Raw genomic sequence first — 19,590 nt, 5'->3', positions numbered from 1 at the left:
GCCAGCACCTGAAAATCTCAACTCTGATGTCTAATACAAGCCAGATGCACCATGAGCTTTGTATTCCTTTCTTCCCTCCGTAACTTGTACAGCATTGAGAAAACAAATGTAAAAACTCTGCTTCCTGCAGATCCAGATTACCACTTCCAAGTTACCTTATATACTTCACTGAAGCCACCTCTACCCAGAAGATGTAGCAACAAATATCTATCATTTAGCGTTGGATGGTCTTTAAATCTGGTAAGAAAGACACAGTTTAAGAAGACAGAAATAATGATCTCCTCTGCACAATAAATTACAGCTACCGCACAGCTAAGAAATGACGTTTTCACTTTCAGACAGAGAAATGTAATTGTGTTAATGACTGACAAATGTGATGCTATTTGATCACACTGCACCAATGGAAGTCTATTTAAGGGTGCCCTGATACATGTGGAAGCCTGTCTTACGTGAACTTCAAGCTATACCTGTACCTCCCCACAATCAAGTGACTATTGAGTTATAACATCAATTTAAAAAAGGATTAAGTGAAAGATTATGAAAAGATTGTTTCTCGTTATGAAGAGGACACATAAAAAATAACTTTAAGTTCTTATCCCTGAATCCCATGTGCTTACTGTGAATTATCTTCATTGTGTATCCTTTTCAATTCCCTGATGTGCAGATTTCTAACCCTCTCTAGCCGTTCCAGCTCTGCCTGGATCTCAGCTTCTTCCTGCACAAGGAAAAACCAAAAGGAAAACACAACACTCTGTAAGGTACTGCAGGTAGTGTTTCCACCGGATTTATGGAAACACAAATGAAATTCCACTTCTGAAGAGGTTATTGGCATAAAACTTGTCTGGGAGATCAGAGAGATGGTCAGAGTCAATTTGCAGTCATGTGACGAGCAACAGGAATGAAAACTGACTGAGCAGTTCTGTTCACACCTACACAGACAGGAGGAGACATAACTTTACACCTCCTTGTTTATAATATTTTCTGTAATTAAGAAGCTTTGTTGCTGTGGTCTTTCTCCTTCCCTGAAAAAGTGCCATGCAGCTGTTTTTGAAGGAATTTCAGTTCTGGTGGGACAAGAGAAAGAAGACAGCCCTCAGCAGTAAGAGCAGGGATGTCATGATGACACATGGGATGGGGCAGCATCTGGACAGGATGGGAAGTGTGAGACAATGACATTATATTCTACTAGTGGTAACTGCTCAAACAGGTCAGAGTGCTCCTCAATGCCACGTGGAAGTTCTGTTTGTCTAGCTGGAAGTTCTGGTGCCCTCAAAAATGACATGAGAGTTCACATCACTGTGGCCAGGGCTGCAAACCTCAATTCAAAAATGCTCCCTGAGCAGTACAATTTGTGTATGTGACTCAGAGGACACTGTTACCCATCTGTCTTGTGACTCTGCTCCTTCCCTTTCCAACTGGTTCTATTTTTAGACATAAAGAATGAGCCAGTTTCCAAAAGTGGAGAAGGATAAGCACAGCTTCAGACAATGCCACAATCCCAACACATGACTTCATTTTCCATTAAGGTCCATTTCCAAATGGATTCCTCCATTCCAGGGTGGCACTGTTATACCAGGATAGATGGACCTGCAGTTAATCCCCTGGAGCAATATGGGAGCTGTAGAGCCAGCATGCCTGCAGCATTCTCCTGCCTGTGTCACTTCTCTTTGTTCAGAGGTCAATAAAGCATAATGGGCAGACTGCCAGCAGATTCTGGGTGTGCAGTAACTTTCCCTTCCACAGAAAATAACAAGGAGTACAGACACATTAATGAAGCCTTGCATTCAGCTTGTGTGTCAAGGTTACAGGAAAAAAACTAAACGTAGAGCTTGAGCACCACCTGAGAAAGGAAGGGGCACTCCAGCAAGACATTTACTTCTTCTTTGGTTCATTTCCAAAAGAAAACTCCTTGGCCTTAGCAAATCAGGAAGTGGCAGAAGATACCTACTTTTTTTCCCAGTATTTCATCTGCTGAAGTGTCTCAGAAAACTTATTTATAGGTCACTGCAATCACTTTCAAGGTAACCAACAGCTTATCTAAATACAACCTCACCTGCAGGTACAGTTACTACTGAGGCCAAAGTATTTGAGAACAAATGTGCATTGCCGCTGCCTGAACAGGACTGGTTTGCAACAGCCCAAGAGATTGTACTGGAGTGATAACATTGGTTACTCAATATTGCAAAGAACTGGAATAGTCAATGACTTGCATTTTTTTGTTGTGTTTTTATAATTTTCTTCCCTTAGTCCGTTCCTTACTGTTCCCTCATGTTATACACATTCAGAGTCCACCACCAGGCAGGTCACAGTGACAGAAGATGTATCAAAAAAGTAGAACTTCCGCATGAAATCTTACGCGTAAGGACAGAGAAAGCTATTTATTGAAGCAAAGAACATCTTCTGTGAATATCACCGCCCCAAAAAATTATTAGAAAATTCTGGCTATCCCTTTCAAGTGCAAAACCCTCTTGATTATCAAATGAGTACTGACCTCTACAGAGAAATGCTCTTGTTCACAGAATACTGCACAAAAAGCCTTTGCTGCAACTAGTTCTTACCTTTTTAAGATGACCTAGTCGGAGTTTGAAGATTTCCTCCTGTTCATGGTATTCTGCTAATGTTAACCTGCATGAAAAAGAAATACTCTCAACACATTAGGTTTCCAAACGTGATAAAGTGAACAATCTGCAGAATGCACATGGCCAGTGGAAGCAACAACTCCACAGAGTAGATCAACAGCCAGCATAAAATTTTTTAGATAAACTCTGCAACCTATATTTTTAATGATCAGTCTAAAGGAGAACAAAACCTTAAACCTCAACAATATCCATTAATTTCAAATTCAAATCCCTAATTACACCTATATAGGCTACTGATTGACTTTTAACAAAGATAGCTAAACCATAATCTAAATATAGAAAAGTGAAGCCCAAATATTCCACATCTTATTTTTCCATGTGAAATTTGCTTTACTGAGTCATTTTCAAATTTTTCTTTGTAATAAAAGCTGGATAATTCAATCCATCTATTCACTTTGAGACTAGAAGCACACCTGGCCACACAGCCACTGCAAACAGAGCAATGACCTGGGATTCAGAACTTTTTCCTGTTTCAAGATCTACCAAATGGCTTCCAGGGAAACCTTCAGAAATTTACTTTATCATATTTTTTACCTCATGGGTAGTTAGAAGAAGCAATGGGATAAGGGGAATAATCCCTATTTTATTGATAGTAAATTATGTGCAAAGTTTCTGCTCTAGCCAGTACCAAAGACGGTCACATGCTGTCTCATTTCTTACACAAGCTGACGGCCCTGAGCTGGACTTGAGGATCCTTGGGAGTCCCCTCCAACTCAAGATATTCTGTGATTCTATGATTCTAATTCACACACATAGCCTGAATTTTAGTTAGATTCAGATAATCTAAAAGACCATCCCAAGAATTTAGGTCTTTGTGATTCTGTGATTGGTTGCTGTTGCTCTGTAAAGAATAAAGAGAAAACGGAATAAACCAGCAACAAGGTTTGCATATACGTTCATGCACAAATAACAAACACCACCAGTCTACTCACTGAGGCAGATGTGACAAGCACCACCAGGCTAACAATGCCCAAAACAGCTGCCTATCACAGTAACCATCACAAAACTCAAGGGGACTTGGAGACAAAGACAGCCCTGTTTCACAGAAACGTGCTAGAAACACCCTACCTACCTCTAGCACAGCTGAAGGCTGCCCTAATCAATCTCAACCAGCCCCAGCAGAATTAAAAAAACTCTTCTCATTCACAGGCTAGAAAATTCATTTTGGGAGAGCTTGCCTTTAAATTTCCATCACGGGACCTTCCTCTCCGACACAGCAGCAACCATAAACCACAGAGGAACCAAAAATCAAAAAGGAACTTGGCTGTCTGCTTCTCATTCAACTTTTAGAAACATTTATATTTAAATTGCCTAAATATCAGCCTCTGTAGGAGTTCCACAATGAAAAGCCTCTCTCTAGAGGTCATAAAATTTTGTTCCTGATACCCAATGGTCCAACAAATGCACTTACTGGATAACTAATGATTATGAAGTAGTCAGTCAGTCCAGTTGCTACAGCTGACTTGCAAAAACCCCAGTGTTTTCACATAAGCTAGAACATTCCACATGAACCATATCCATACCCTGGCAAGTAGTTTTTATCAAGTACACGACAAAAACCTTTTATAAACCACAAAAATATCACCCTAAAATGCACCAGTGAAGAATGATAAACCAGCAAGAAACAGAGAAAAGGTCTTGGGAACCCAAGAGGCTTCCTAGCAGAGCCTGGATTATGCCAAGGCAGGCTCACAGCACAAGCAGAAGCATCACCCACGTGACCAGGATTCCCAGGGCACACCAGGACCTGCACTGCCATGTCTCCAGAGTAAGCCACGCTACAGCTGCACCAAACTGCTGGAGAAAAAGAAGCTCACACAAATGGGGAAAGCTCATCCTGCTCTTTGGAAGTGAAAGGTTGCCACAGTGAATAGCAATGTTTCAAAATATCTATGTACAGACATTCCATTTGCTTCTCCCAGCTCAAACCTGGCAATAAAAAGGATGACTTTAAAGCTTTATTTAGTTCTTTTCAGGTTCCCTTGGCCAGAACGAGGGGGAAAGGGCTCCAACCAACTCAGTTATTTGCAGGAAGCACACAGTGCTCTCCAACACAACCCACCTGATCTGCAGGTACCTGAATCCCACTCTGAGGGCACAGCCCTGGAGCTGAGGGCACCCTGAATATCAGGATTCACACAGCCTTGTGCCATCTCTGCTGAGACTGCAAAGGCAGTGGGAGCTTTTGCTTCACGTGTCCTTTTAAAGATTAAGACCAAGAATTCAAAGGGCTTCTGGAACTTTGAGGTCAAGTCAAGCCCAGGAGATTTAATAATGAAAAGTGTCAATGAGGGTTATGGCATTAGCCTACAGCAAGAAAATGAAGTCGATAAAGGGAACTAGGAGAAGGTAGGGCTAAGTCTCTGACTAAATGTATTTCCAACTCACAAAAGCTTCTGAAGAAATAACGTTCTAAATTTCTTTCAAGCCTCAGCTTTACTCTAGAAGAATATCAAGTCTCTTGGAGCATCAGTAACTTCAAAAGAGACAGGAAAAAAAAACCAAAAAACCATGAGAAGAGTAGCACTTCCACCATTTCCCTGAGTCATGTATGTGTGAAGAACTGTTTTGGAGAACAGGCCAATGCTCAAGGCACTATCTCTATAGAGAGCATTTTACTATTATATATGCTTCAGCATCCCAAATGAATTGTTTCAAAACTCTTAACTCAGAATTCTCCACAGTAAATATTCAGAAATCAAGGCTTCTAAATGCGTACAATTTTGTTTTCCTTAAAAAATGCACCACGTATGCACTGATACCAATTCTGAACTTACAACACTAAAGTCAGAGCCCACTTTTCAAACCTGACCACAACAGGAATACGGAAAAAATTATTGGTCTCATAAAAAAATAAAGTTAAGCTCATACATAATCTGGACTTGGCAATGATCTTTGTTTTACTTCAACAAAAACTATTTAGAACTAGAGCAAGATGTTGGTGAATGCCAGGCTAATTCCACAACATTCATTTCTGCATGGAGTGAAGCCTGGAGGCAAGGGCAAGATTCCATTTCCCAGGAGATATTTTGTGCTCTAATCAAAGCATGTGGCTTTGCCACGCACCAAGAAGGCCACAGAACCTACGTTTCATTTTCTGCTCCATTGGTCTTATTCTTGCGCTGCTTCTGCTCAGTGCTTGCTGGAGGGGTCTGGCCCATTGCAGGTGGCTTCCGCTTTGCTAACATTTTTCGTTGTCTTTCTATTTCTTCCCGCTGGGAATTTATCCTTTCCTGTTGCCTGAAATGCAGAAAGGAAAAAAACCACAACAGATAACTAAGGGTGCGCACTTGGTTGTCTTCAGCATCTGTTCTTACCAGATTGGACGCATGAATTTCAAATCAGTTGCACTTGTAAGATTTGTAACAAAATATTTTTGTACAGAAAAGGGAGATGTGCCAAACATGATGAGTCATGGTTTTAAAGGTATTTTTACATAAAATGGGATTCTTTTCCTGGCTCACAGAAATCTTTCAGTAAGTGAAAGGTTTAATTCATGCAGAGGACATCCAAAGGAGTTGCAAACCCCACGGAAGCCTAGGATCCATGGCATGTCACTAACTTTCCACATCCTTTTTCCTAAAAGCCTCTGTTCGAAACCTCAGATTTTCCTGTTAAAACTATTCCTGAAGTCTGTCACTGTCTGAGAAAGTATCCTTACACTTCAAAAGTACAGTTAAGCTATCCTAAATTCTCTGGAATATAACCAATATCATTCCCGATTTCACTAAGTAACTGTCTCTCCTCCAAGATAAAAGGACTATCTCGAACATTTTACAGTGATAAAAGCACTCTTGAAATTTCAAGTCTAAATGACCTAAGCATTTGCTTACCTATTTCCCTTTTAAAAAGGGACTGAGACTGCAGGTAAGTATTCCAGAAGTATTTTTGCCATGACTTCCAGCATAAACGAAGGAAGAATTATAAAGTCCTTAATCTGTGCCTAACAAGAGCTGCACCTCCCTATCAGACTACAGAGGAGTGGTGTGATTTTAAAGGATCACACATAACTCTAGTGCAAATAAATTGCCAAGTCCTACTTAAAGGTCTAGGCCAGGTGGGAATTGACTGGGTATTTCCATTAACATCCTGCATAAAGGGTTTCTGATCTTCATTTCCAGGTTTCTGCAGCCCCTTTGATCACTGTTACCAGAAGGCAAAACAAGTTAAATAGTATGGATTTTCTCTTTCAAGCTTCTATACTTTCTACTTAAGGGAAAAAAAAAAAAAAATGTGCAAGCTAATTAGACTTCTTTGACTAATATATGCAAGGATGCAAATCAAATTGACTCACAATATATGTGAGATTTTGGTCCACCCTTCCACCCCAAGCACTACACTTGAGCCAGGTGGGTGCACTGAGGACTCCCAACAGGTAGTAACAGTTGGCCCAGAGGCCAACTCAAACCATTTCATTCCAGTTCAAGTCTCTGGAAGTTTCAGTGGAAATGGATTTCTCACTTCAGTGTGAAAGAGTTCCTCATTGTCAGGAGTTCATATCTGATCCTTCCATGCATCAGTCACACCATTCTCACATTCTGATGTGCAAGACATCACACACAACTGGTAGGGTTTTTTCCCATTTCTGCCCCTGAAGTTAAAGACAATCCTGTTTGTCCTCACTTGATGAGGTTCTGGAAGGCATAACCATCTGTCCACTGCTCGGTGAAGGATGCGCCGTGCCGCACGGTGGTGAAGTGCCCCAGCCTCAATCGATCCTGCATGCTCTTATCTCGGCATGCCATCTTCTCCTGCTTTGACTGAAAGCAAAATAAAGCCACGTAAAAATACAAGCCATAAATTACTAGCTAAGGGCTGTGCTGCATTTTAAATCACCACCAAGTCTTTCCACTTTCTATTATTTCAGTTCTGATTATCTGAAACTCAGCTGAATATCATTGATGAAATTATTGCTGGTGCTTCACACTGGTCTGGCAGGTATTTGTTCACCTCCATCATGACATTTCAGCCTCACTCTTCCCTCCTGATGACTGCCTGGGCAGCTCACCCATCCTATGATCAGTTGAGATCAGCCTGGCAGTAGGATTAAAACTATCTCTTTGTATCAGTAGCTTAGATAGACTGCAGGCCCAGCTCTGACCAGGCCCTTATTCAGGAGATGAAGAAAAAAAATGTACCTTGAATCACTATTAAGACTAAGATACAGTGATCAGCCAGCTCAGTCCTAGTCTCGTACATGTCCAGAAGTGACACAATCTCAGCAAGGTCATCATTCTGGAGAGGGGAGCCCTGCTCAGCCAAGAACAATCAGCTCTGTGACAAAATCAACTCAAACAGACAGCATGTCCCAGCCAGCACCCGGGTAGTTTTGCCCATCCAGTACCCACAAACAATAGGTATAACTGGCCAACAGGTGAAAGAGCAAACAACCCCCCACACTATTTAATCACCAGGAAAGCTGCAAATCTTTCCGTAATGAACCAGACTGGATGCTGGTGAACCTGGCACTGTTCCCAGTGTGTTGTTTTCAGTGTTACACAAAGCAACGATTTCCAACTTTGCCATTTGAAAGAAGGTCTGAATCACCTGCCCATGTCCCAGAGTGTATCTGCAATTCCACTGCACAATGGGACACTGCTTCTGCATTCCCAGAGCTGCACAGCATTGCTTTTCAAGTGTATGGGTTTCCAAATCAAGCAATGCCTGCTGGATTTAGAGCTCTTTCATTTAAGCACGAGATCACTCTGCCACTGTGGAAAGTGACCAAATCTGAACATTGTGAACCACTTCAATCTTTGGATTACATTCCTGTCTGCAGAGAAATAATTCAAGACAAAATTCTGGTTATCTTTTATCACTGGAGCAACAGGAGCAGGTTTTTACTGCTAAGAAGACAGAGATATTTTCAAGGATATGAACTGTGGCTGCAGAGATGTCCCCTGCTCACCTTTTCTATAAGAAGCTTCTTGCTCATCGTTACACATCGATTCAACCGCTCCTTGTACTTCTCCAGCATCTTTTGCTGCTCGTCTATCTGCCGTCTCAAATCACAGTTGGCCTAAAAGAACAGAGAATAAAGCCTGTGACTTCAAACCACTCAGAAGAGCCAAACTAAGCATCACTTAGGAAGGAGTTTCTCCACTGAGCCATGGGGATCAGATTAAAGTCAGAAAACCAGCAGGATAAAAGAACAGGTTTTGTTTAGCAAAACATCCAAGACAAACTCTTGAGTTTTTAACTCACTCACATCTTAACACCCCTCTAGAACAGGGAAATTCTGTAATCCTGGTTTACATGCAAGGATCTAAGGTACAAAGAGACTGAAGACAAGCAAAAGTTGTTTTTTTTTTTTAAGACCGTGCCACAGCAACAAAGTCTCAAAATAGCTGAGTCATTGCTGCACTATCCTCCCACTTTAGCAATATTGGCAGAGTAAAAGCATGGGGGAACTCTTTGTATTTTCAGGTAAATTCTTGATTGAGTCACTTTCCATCAGCCCTTCTACACAGACTGCTCCCAGTGGCAGCTGCTGGTTCACACCACCACAGCATGCAGAGGACTGTATGTGCAACCACTTTCATTAACAAAGTTAAATTTAATCATTTCCCTTCCAACTAATAGTCTGGTAAAAGCAAAAATAATAATTAAAAAAAAAAAATCTATTTCCTGCTTCATGGATTGTTTCCCACAAGCATACATGTGCCTCATGTCTCCAATGAGCTTGACTGAGCTTTTTCAGGTGCTTAGCACAGACACACACAAAGCCTTCCCTCTACTCCCTTTAATGTGCTTTCTAATGCTTTTCAACACTTTACAAAAGCTCTCTCTCCCAGCTGATGAAAGCTAAGTCAATTAGAACTCCTCCATTAATACAAGATCCTTGGTTTGAAGGTATTTATCTTTTACTGAAGAATACTAATGGGTTAAGAACTTTATTCTTTTGGTTTGGCCAAAGGATATTCTCATCTCTATACATGTCTCTGATTCTCCTGAATGAGCAGTTCAGAACACGGCTTCCCAGGCTACTGAGAGGCTAGTGAACATGCTGATAAACACAAGGCAGAGTCAGCTCCTAAGGACTTAGAAGAGGGGAGTAAGTGGATGGAGGGAAAAGGGAGTCACCATCCCTGGAAGCGTTCAAAAAACATGCAGATGTGGTACTTGAGGATATGGTTTTGTGAGAACATGGTGGTGGTGCTATGCTGATGGTTGGACTTGGTGATCTTCAAAGTCTTTTCCAACCTTAACGATTCCATGATTCTGTGAATTCTGCAGAGAAACCTGTTAGGTTAACCAGTAAAATAGACAAGTGTGCAACAGATCAAAGGGAGGCCAGCACTGCTGAGGACACAAACAATTGAGCTACAACAACTCTGCACTGTACATCCCCAGACACTGCTTAGTTTCAAGCAGGCCCAAACAGGGTCCACAGGCCAGACAATTATCCTGCTGGTAAGGGATCATTGGATTTGTTTTACCTTGCAGGTTTTGGTTCTACACCTGGTATACAAGCCCCTGCTCTGTAGCCTGGCTGACATAAGCATTCTAAGTACCTTTAAATAGCAGCATTTAGAAGAATTGTCCCACTTTAAATACTTACTCTTAATAAGTCATCTATCCTCCCCTCCTTCTTCTCCAAGTCAGAGTTCTTACTGTTTTCTAGTGCAGATATTTTTTCCATTGTGAGGTCAGACTGTAGGGAAAAATCACCATAAACCATGTTTAAGACAAATGGATAATGTTTGAATAGTCAGCACTAAAGTCCCAGCGTAACCCCCTGCTTGGTCTCAGAAGAACTGATCCCCTGCATCCTGGCATTCAGGGGAAGAATGTTCTCCATTTTTCATTTTGTTGTTGCATGGTGGGCTCCTCCAGCACAGGAGGTGCAGTCAGCCAGCAGAGAGCTCTGAAGAGCATAAACTGGTAACTCTCAACAGCCTAAAATATCATCTGTGTCCTGTGAATTTTACATTTATAGCTGAGTTTTGCACACTCTTTGGTGGTCTCTATGAAGGAGAACTTGCACAGAAAAAAGGCTTAAGAAAAAGAACCCACACCAAATCCCAGCCCTTAGCTGGAGTATCAAATTTATGATCTTTCATGAGCACAAACAACCATCAGTAGAAAAAGACAACACCTGTGGGCTCTAAAGTGGTCCTGACAGAAAACACAGGTATTCATCTTAAAATATTGTAACAGATTGACAGCAAGAATACCGGGGACAAGCTTTTATTTCTGATAAACTGATGTATTAGTACCCACTGGGGACAGAAGCTTTATAGCTTTTGAGTGAAAACTATCTGGAAAGTTTTATGGGATGCAGAACATCTCAAATACATTCAGTGAAGCAGTGAAGTGAGAGTTATACCTAGGAACAGAAGACACACACTATATTCTTTGAATATTTCAGATTCAGCACTCCAATTAAAGGGTGGGGAATGGGAAGGAGTCCATATGTACCTGAACACAGAATCTAAAACAGTCAAGTCAACACAGAGGAAACTCTCCAGGACTGTACACACAGATTTCACACTTGTGGTTAGCAGGCACCTATTCCATTTCTGAGAAGAGATTGCAGAGGCTTACCTGTGGAGTTGTTATATAACTATTCTCCAAATTTCAAGCTTGCCTGGAAGCCAACACCATAAGAGACAAAGCTGGCTGACTGTTGCTTCCCAACATATGCCCAAGTATGGAAAAGCTCAAACAGAGCTCCTGCAAGCATGGCACATCGAGCAAGATGGGTCTAAATCCCAAGAGACAAAGAGGTGGCCTGGGCAGGTCACCTGATCTCTGACTCAACTTGGTGCATGCTTCCTTGTCTGCAGGAAAAGCTTTGCCATGGGAGGCACTGTGCAGGATGTCTCTGGAAAACCTGGTGCAGCTGGTGGCCAAACAGCAGAAAGTTTCTTTGGTAAGGGACTGTTATTTCATTTAGGCAAGTGCACAAACATGCTCACCCTGTGTCAGATAAAGTCAGGATACATACCCTTACACGTGACTTCACCCCAAGTCACCTCAGAGCACTTGGGCCCTATCACTAACTGAAAACACTGAGGAAATCATGCTGTTTTGTTTTTGGCACTGCCACAAATTATTCAAGCTGAGAATCATTAAAGTTTATCTATTTTTTAACTCTATCAACTCCTAACAGGCTTGGAAGGGAAAAACCAAGAATGTGTACAGGACCTCCTCATTCCACCTAACATCTTCCTAGATTCTTTCCTGCACATATATGCCCCACCTAGACCTCCGGGGAATATCATGAAGCTGAACACTGGCAGAAAGCTTGTTCAGATAATGTCTTGGTAAGAACACGGACCTTGTGTTAAGCACAGAAGAAAATAAACCCACATTGTTTTTTCCTCCAGGTGGGACCACTGTTTAAAGCACGCGTGTTGGGACAGCAAAGATTAACATAATCTCTGGCAGGTTCTTGAGTTGTGGCATCATTCTTACACACAGACCTCTCCATGCACTGTCAGGAAACAGGGATCTTCCCAAGCGAATTTTAACAATACATATGACAAACGCGACCTTAGTGACAACATAGAGCCCAGACTTGAGCAAGTACCCCCAGAGGGTGGATTACTGTTCTTGAAGAGAGAACTTGTACCACCTGCAGGGTTAATGGAGAATGGGCCTTCCCAGCAACAAAATCATCTCTGACACAGACTGGTGTGAGGAAACGACTGTTTAAAAATTGCTCAAGGGAAGACACAGAGAAATCTGAGATGAAAATCCAAAGAAGACTAAAAGCAGGCTTGGAGAAGAGATAAAACAGGTGCATTGCAGATAAAGCTGGGCACCCTGGTAAGCAACAGAAGATGACACAGCTATAAGAATCTCAGTAATTTAAAAGGTACCAAAAAGATAGCACTGCAGTCAGAAGAGCTACTCCTCTTACTAATTCCAGGTCAGTGAAGTTGCTGGGAAGCACTTCCAAGAATACACCATGTTCCACCTTGACAGGACAACTATTCCACAAGTCGACTCCGCAGAGGTCAAAGAGCTGCCAGCAAGACTGTGGTGATTTGTACTGTAAGCAACGTGATGCACGCATGATCCAGCACCTGAATAGACCCAGCACCTGAACATTCACAACTACCACTCAGGTTTCCTTCTCACCTTCACTTCCAGAGAGAGGAAGAACATTGAGGATACAACAGAGCAGAAATAGACAGAGCTGAGGTGCTCCTCTCCCAAGCACAATCACATACAGCTGACAAACTGCCCACAACACTGACACAGAAAAGCCTCAGTAGCAGATCGGACAAACTCCAGCAGCAGCAACTGAAAACGTTCTTTACAGGATGAGGAACAAAGCTCAGAGACATTAACTTCATTCAGTAGTTACAGATGGAGTTGGGAATACTGGCTCTTCTCACTGGAAACATCATGTCCACTACCAGCAGCACCCTCTAGCACATCAAGCTTCAACCTCACATCCAAGAGCTATGTTGTCTAATGAGCTATACCTGTGACTGTTTGTGCTGGATGGAAATCTGTTTTTGGGAGGTGCAGGAATGCTCAGTGTTCCCTGATCCGGTAGAAGATGGGCTGCCTTGCTGGGCCTGTAAAAGAAAGTCGTGTATTGTTACATGTCCCTCAGCACGACCACCAATGCCCGTGCCATTCATCTCCACACTGGAGCTGCAGTCTGGCCTGCACAACACTTTCATGCTCAGGTTTAAGGATGCTTTATAGATACAGTTCAGTAAAAGCAGAATCAGTGTCTTCCAAGAAGCCTGGCCCAACCTGCTGAAGACAAACCTTTTAAAAGCCTGATAAAATTCACAGCAGCTGAGATTAAGCAAGGCTAAACCAAACACTTCTCACAACAAGACTATACTTCAGTCTTTTGCTTTTCTGCATCTATCACATTATCCTCTCAGATGACATCATTTTGATCTAGGTAAGATTTTGAGCTGTTACCTTAAAACTCATGCCATTTTATTAAAAAAGCAAAGCCTGGGACCTAGAACTCTTCACAAGGAAGATGAACTTACCAGAAGGTGACAGCAAAAACGAGGCTGCACTTGGGCAGAAGAGCTTCAAATTCCCCATCCCTTAACTAGACACATGCCTTAAGATTCAAATCTTTTCAGAGCTGCTCACCGAGACAAAAGTAAAACAGAGGCCACCTCCCCTCTGTGCCAGCTGCTCATTCTCTAGCCGCTGCTTCGCCAGCATCACCGACATCAGCGTTGGCAGAGCAGAGTGTTCCTCCTGCGGCTCCTTGGCTGCGCTGCCGTCTACCCCATACAGCGGCTGCTCCACTCGCCGCTGCAACACAGTCAAAAAACAGACAATGAACTACTTTTTTTTTTTTTTTTTAATTAAAAGAAGCGATTTTCTGACTCTGCCAAAACTGTTGTCAGTGAAGCAGCAGCTCAGGAATGAGCAGGCAGCATGGTGAGGATATGATAACTCACACAGGACTCCTGCAGTGATTGTTCCAATGGCAGACAGCAACAAGGAAATGAAGTTAACAATTGAAAAAACCCTAACAAATGAGCACACAGGACAAATTTCCTTGTCAGTTAACACATCCTCTTCCTTTGCAAATACATGTGCTTCGGAGTCAGTGGAGCAAAATAGATTGCAGGTCCAAAAATCTAGGTTGGGATTTTGGTCAAAGTATTTACAATTATATTTTTTAATGTTTGTTAAAGACTCATTTTCAAACAGCCAATTTCATGATATGTTGCTATTCTGGTAAAGCAAACTGAGTCAGAAGAGCTAAATGGCAGCAACCTAACCATGTCTAGGACCCAGACATCAGGGTATGCTCACTTCTATCATTACAGCTGGGGCCCATCTCCTGCAAGGTAAGCGAAGTACTTATTCTTTCCCAAAATCATTTAAAGGTCCATTACAGATCTTAAGGGCCAGCTCCTTTCTCCTGTAGTAGATTAGTTTTCCAACTGTGGTAGAGGAACTGATTTTAACAAGAAGAATCATCTGAGCTACACTGATTACAGCACACGGCATCTCAATGCCCTGGCTTCCAAAGCCACACTATCACTGCTAAAACTTGGCAATCTGGGTAATAATCATGCAAGTCCTTCCAAGCTGTAACTCCAGGCCAGGCAAATGCCTCCAAGAAAGCAAACAGTCAGGTCAGGCTTAATTTTTTCTTAAAAATGTAAATTGCAACCTGTTTTCTGGTTAACATTACCAATTCCAAGAGTGTGCTTCCTTCCCCAAAAGAATGCTTGTGCCTGAGAGCGGCCTTGCAAGAGTCTCAAGACCTGCAGATCATTCTAATCAAATGAGAAGTGAGGCAATTCAAATCGGCCAAGAGATTTGAAGAGAAGTAGTTACATCCTGAGGCCGTTTCAATTCCTTTGCAAGTTCTGATTGCAGAAATTGTCCAGTACAGTACAGATAAATTCAGATCTGGAGGAGGTCTCACGTATCATGTGAAAGACATTTTAACACTCTGCTTCCTTCCAAGATCATTACTAACACCTGTAATGGGTAAGACACTCAGTGTCCTCCAGTTTTCACTCATCCCCCCATTTTTTTGGGGATTAAATCAAACCATTGACATTCCATTTGTATGGAGAAAACAGATCTTGCAAAGGCCCAGAACAGTTTGTTATGAATAAGTAAACATCACAGATTTAGCTGCAAGAGCAAAGAACAGAAGATAAGCACCTGTGTAAGGAGACAAACTGGCCTGGCTGAAACTAACTGCGACATCAATATTCACCAGAAACACTCTATTCAACTTTTACCTACTCCACATATACAAGCATAGAAGAAGAAAATCAAAGGAAGAATCCTCTTGTCGCATTGTGGGTTATCTAATCTGCCGGAATAAAGAATTGTCCCTAATCCTCACACATCTGCAATATTCAGAGATACTATTTCTTCATTAACTTCTCTTTAAAGAGATGTATTAGTGAATTGATACATGACAGCATGAAAATCCATTCAATTAATAAGATGTATTTTAATTTTTAGAAACATTAAAAAGTATCTCGAAGTGTATGTGGAACTCTCCCTTCAAGCAACATTACAAAGCTTCTGAAATCTATGAACACAGGGAATTCTGAGCAGTGTTTAGTGTTGGGTTTTAGTTCAGTACATTCAGGAACTGCGCAAAGGTCTCTGCAGAATAATGTAATCACTAAAGACTTTGCATTTGGCTTTGGGAATATCAATCTTTCCCACAATGTCTCCAGTCTTTTGTGACACTCAACAAATGCTAAGAATTTTTAAAGAGGGGCCCAACCAATGGTAAATACTAAAGCCCAGGCAACAGAGCCTCTGAATACGGCTTTGCTAGTTGCAACAAATTTTTTAGCTGCTCTGTCCTAAAATGGTTTAAAAACACTGGTTATTTCTTCACATCCAGACCTCACAGAAATGCTGCAAGTAAAGTGGAATTACATGCCAAAACCCAGCACCAGCTGGGCATGTACACATATTTCTCTGGAAACTTTTGCTAATGCCCCTTGCAAGTCATGTGCACATGAACAGAAGTAAAAGGCCTTCCCAAAATAATTATGGTGGGCACATGGTTCAAGATACCAAAGGAATCCAATCAAGATCAGAATAATCCTGACTAGTGCTGCACAAACACACAACATACTCCCAACTCCATGGAGAAGTTCAAGTGCTACAGTAGAATAAAGGGTAACTAACAGGTCAGTTCCACCTTTATTAAGGACCGGCATCCCTCTGTACTCAAATAGAACATTAGAAACATTCATCCTGTATAATTTAAGCTCAGATATTCATGACAGCTACAGCTGCTCTAGCCACTGTCTCAGGGTCCTAGACATGGCTTTGCTCTCAGAACCCAGTTTCAGATTTAAAATGGAGAACGAGCCAAATCACTCACCAAGAGACATTTCCCTGTCCAGAACCTTGTATTACCTGTTTGAAGCATGGCTACCAAGTTAACCGATGCTGGGCCACCAGCTGTGTCCCCAAGAACACTCACCGGCAAGGGGTTGGACAGGGAATGCTGTGGAGAGGATCTGGCGACGGGTGGCACGCTTCTACCGGGACTGGTTCCTGGGCCACTGCCCCCAGCAAACTGGGCACACAAACAGATTTGATCATCAGGAATTCCACAGAGATACTACATTTAACCAAATTTAACACAGAAGAAACACATTCACCTTAAAAATGAAATCATATAGGCTTCAGGGAATAATTTGCATAAACTGAACATAAATTAAGAGGAGAACCTTAACTGTTCAAGGAGTTTTCAAAATAATGGAAGTACCTAAGACAAACACTTGTATTTGCACCGAGTACATTTTCCTTTGTAATACAAAAAGATATAAACCTGCATGCTTGGCCATATATCAATTATTTACTCTCTGGAATTAGAAAGCCCATTCCCTGTGAGAAGTGTCTGATGTGCACTGTAAGAGTGGTAGGGAATGTTCATCTCCACTGAAGCACCTATGCCGGTCATTGTTAAGAGGCAGGACAGGTAAGGAGCTGGGGAACTGCTCCATTGGTACAGAAACCCCTACAGTGTACTGCTCATAAAAAAATTTACCCAGGAAAGAAGTAAGCACTAATAAGCACTTAATTTCTGACTCCAAGTTATTCCATAACATAGAGAACAAAATTAAGAGAAAAGCTACAGCTCTGTATTGTGCAGACCTAGAAAAACTTCAGATATCATGCAGTGCAAAAAGAATACTGAATTTAGAATGTCCATCACTGTTTTGGGGAGGGGTCTGGCCCCTATGGCACCAGGCTACCATGGGAAGTTTTTTTTAAGAGGGAACCCTGTAAACAACTTCCCACTCCAATCAGCAGGATTGGGCACGTGGGCTCTTTTGCAACACTGGATCCTTATCAAAATTGTTTGCAAACCTAGAGATATCCTCAACTGAGATACAGGTTCCATTGGAAATCAACCTCAAACCTATACTTAAGTGAAAAAAATGCCCTATCAACTGTTCAACTAAATGTTAATTTAGAAATAAATTTCCTCATGTCCTTTACCTAATCAGATCTGAACATATCAGGCTGACATGATCAATCCATGATCCCAATGACAGAGCAGTAACACACGTCACATTACAAATTTCTAAGCACAGATTTTGCAAAATGTGAATTAAGGCAGATTTGTCAATGAAAAGATTCTTACCTCAAAATAATCACTAATTTTATGTCCTCTAGGAGTGCCTTTCCCTAAAAAGGAAAGCAAAGGATTAAAATAAGAGTTGTACTTTTAAAGGAGAAAAGTTACCATGCCATCCTAAAAATCTCCTCCTACATTTTGACACTCCTTTTCCTGTTCAGAGCAACACCTATCACAACAAAGCTTCCACACAACAAAAGCCCGCCCCAGGGTTACAGCCCTTGTGCTGTTTTTGGGAGGCTCTACAGTTGAGAATTCAATTAACTCTCCATTCCAAACATGTCAGATCCAATCAAACAGCATTTGCACTTGCTGAAGTACTCAGAAAACACTAAAGGTCTTGACTGTTGCACAGGTTCTCCAAAATTTCCTTCAAGATAAGGAGAGCAAAGGGTACTTCTCCGCCTTCAGATAAATTACTGCATATTAGATCTCTCACAAGCATTCCTGTAAGAGTTTGAGAGATAATTAGCAGTGGTTTAACATCAGCTCATTAAAACCTAGTCCTTTTTTCTTACTATCATATTATCAAAGCAGTTCTGTCAACACAATTCTCATTCATTTCTTGTTGAAGAATGAAAAAACTCAAAATCTGCCCCTCTGCCCATTTGCTAGAAAATGTGAACTTGGATTGAACGCACCAGGTTTTCTACTCAGGACAGCACTGCCTGCTTGGGCACAGCTTGTCCCTGATTTGCCATGGTGAGAACTTGCTCCAACAAGGCAGGCATGTGTCTTGGAAAGCAATGAAGAGAGTACAGGCTGTATTCTGAAGTCTGGCTGCTATATATGTAGGACCAAAACAACACTTCAGAGCAGAATATGAAACCTCTGGGCAGCCTGTCCCATAAAAATGCAAGAGTTTGTGCAAATAAGCCAAGTATTTTCCTGCCAATAAAGATAACAAGGCTCCCAGAAGAGAATACACCATCATGGAGTAGCTTATAATAAGCTGCCTGACACACCCTTGAGAAGAGCCATTAGTTTCCTAGGACACTGCCTGTGCACATTGTGCCCAAGTTACCAAGCAAGTGGCAATCCTATAGTAGGGTCAGAGCATGGATTACCTTGACTGGTCTCATAGGCTTCTGCTTTTCTCTTCCTATTCCGCTGGTCATTCTGCTTTTTCTCGGGAGTCTGTTAAACAATACTTCAAAATTAACGTTACTGCAGTTATTCCAAGATTTAAAGAAAATGTCCAAACACAATGATCTGTTCCATATCCCCAGTGGTCGTTTCATTTCTCTGCTTAATTTCTTTCTATTGTTGGTACTTAAAGAAACAGCTGCTCTCAAAGAGTTGCTACCTTCTCACAGATGTGCTGCAGGAGGGAGAGAATGTGGTTAACAAGGAGGTAATTTATTTTTTCTATTTCAGCTGTTGCAAGCCAGTGACCTTACAAGGTTAGCAGAGCAAGCTCAAACATTTATAAAAACCCATGTAAACCCCTTCAAGGTGATCATAGTACTGGTCCAAGGGGAATAATGATGAGAAGTTTAAGTATTGACATCCAAATCTGCAGTCCAATCACAGTCTCTTAACCAATTCACTTTGCCTGCAGGTAATGCTTCTTCTCGAAGCCCACTGCAGATGGCTGCAAGAACTATCCCAGGACAGCAGGCATGACAAAGCTGTTACAGATGCAGCAATTCACCTAGGCTTCTGTTTGCTCCTCAACAGCTCTCATTAAAGTCATAGGTCAGTTGCATGTGCAGAGACCTGATGGGCAGCTGATCAGTGAATTTATGCACAATCAATTTACTTATGCACAGGCACAACATAGAGCACAGCTGACAGGCCTGAGGGCTCCAGAAGTGTCATGCCTATCTGTCTGTATGAGGCTAGCAAGCCTAAAAATGAGAATGGAGG

At 41.8% G+C, this 19,590-nt stretch overlaps 1 protein-coding gene across 10 annotated transcripts in view; it reads right to left on the bottom strand.

The window, feature by feature from the left end:
* TLK2 (tousled like kinase 2) overlaps positions 1-19,590 on the bottom strand; it is a 55,354-nt gene that overhangs the window by 10,286 nt on the left and 25,478 nt on the right. For 6 of the 10 annotated variants that reach the window (XM_053965116.1, XM_053965117.1, XM_053965118.1 and 3 more), the window contains 12 exons: positions 18,789-18,858; positions 17,728-17,771; positions 16,558-16,653; positions 13,719-13,886; positions 13,079-13,174; positions 10,201-10,293; positions 8,548-8,658; positions 7,263-7,399; positions 5,727-5,879; positions 2,559-2,625; positions 618-715; positions 156-237 (listed from right to left, as the gene is read on the bottom strand). In XM_053965116.1, the coding sequence (XP_053821091.1) occupies positions 156-237; positions 618-715; positions 2,559-2,625; positions 5,727-5,879; positions 7,263-7,399; positions 8,548-8,658; positions 10,201-10,293; positions 13,079-13,174; positions 13,719-13,886; positions 16,558-16,653; positions 17,728-17,771; positions 18,789-18,858 (1,215 nt within the window). The remainder of the gene's footprint in view (positions 1-155; positions 238-617; positions 716-2,558; positions 2,626-5,726; positions 5,880-7,262; positions 7,400-8,547; positions 8,659-10,200; positions 10,294-13,078; positions 13,175-13,718; positions 13,887-16,557; positions 16,654-17,727; positions 17,772-18,788; positions 18,859-19,590) is intronic. The other 4 variants (XM_053965121.1, XM_053965122.1, XM_053965123.1 and 1 more) reach the window with 3 other exon arrangements.

The sequence above is a fragment of the Vidua chalybeata genome, chromosome 26 (genome assembly GCF_026979565.1).
Source record: "Vidua chalybeata isolate OUT-0048 chromosome 26, bVidCha1 merged haplotype, whole genome shotgun sequence".
NCBI classification, from domain to species: domain Eukaryota; kingdom Metazoa; phylum Chordata; class Aves; order Passeriformes; family Viduidae; genus Vidua; species Vidua chalybeata.
The sequence above is the reverse complement of the archived record's forward strand: the minus strand, read 5'-3'. Positions and strand labels throughout refer to the sequence as shown.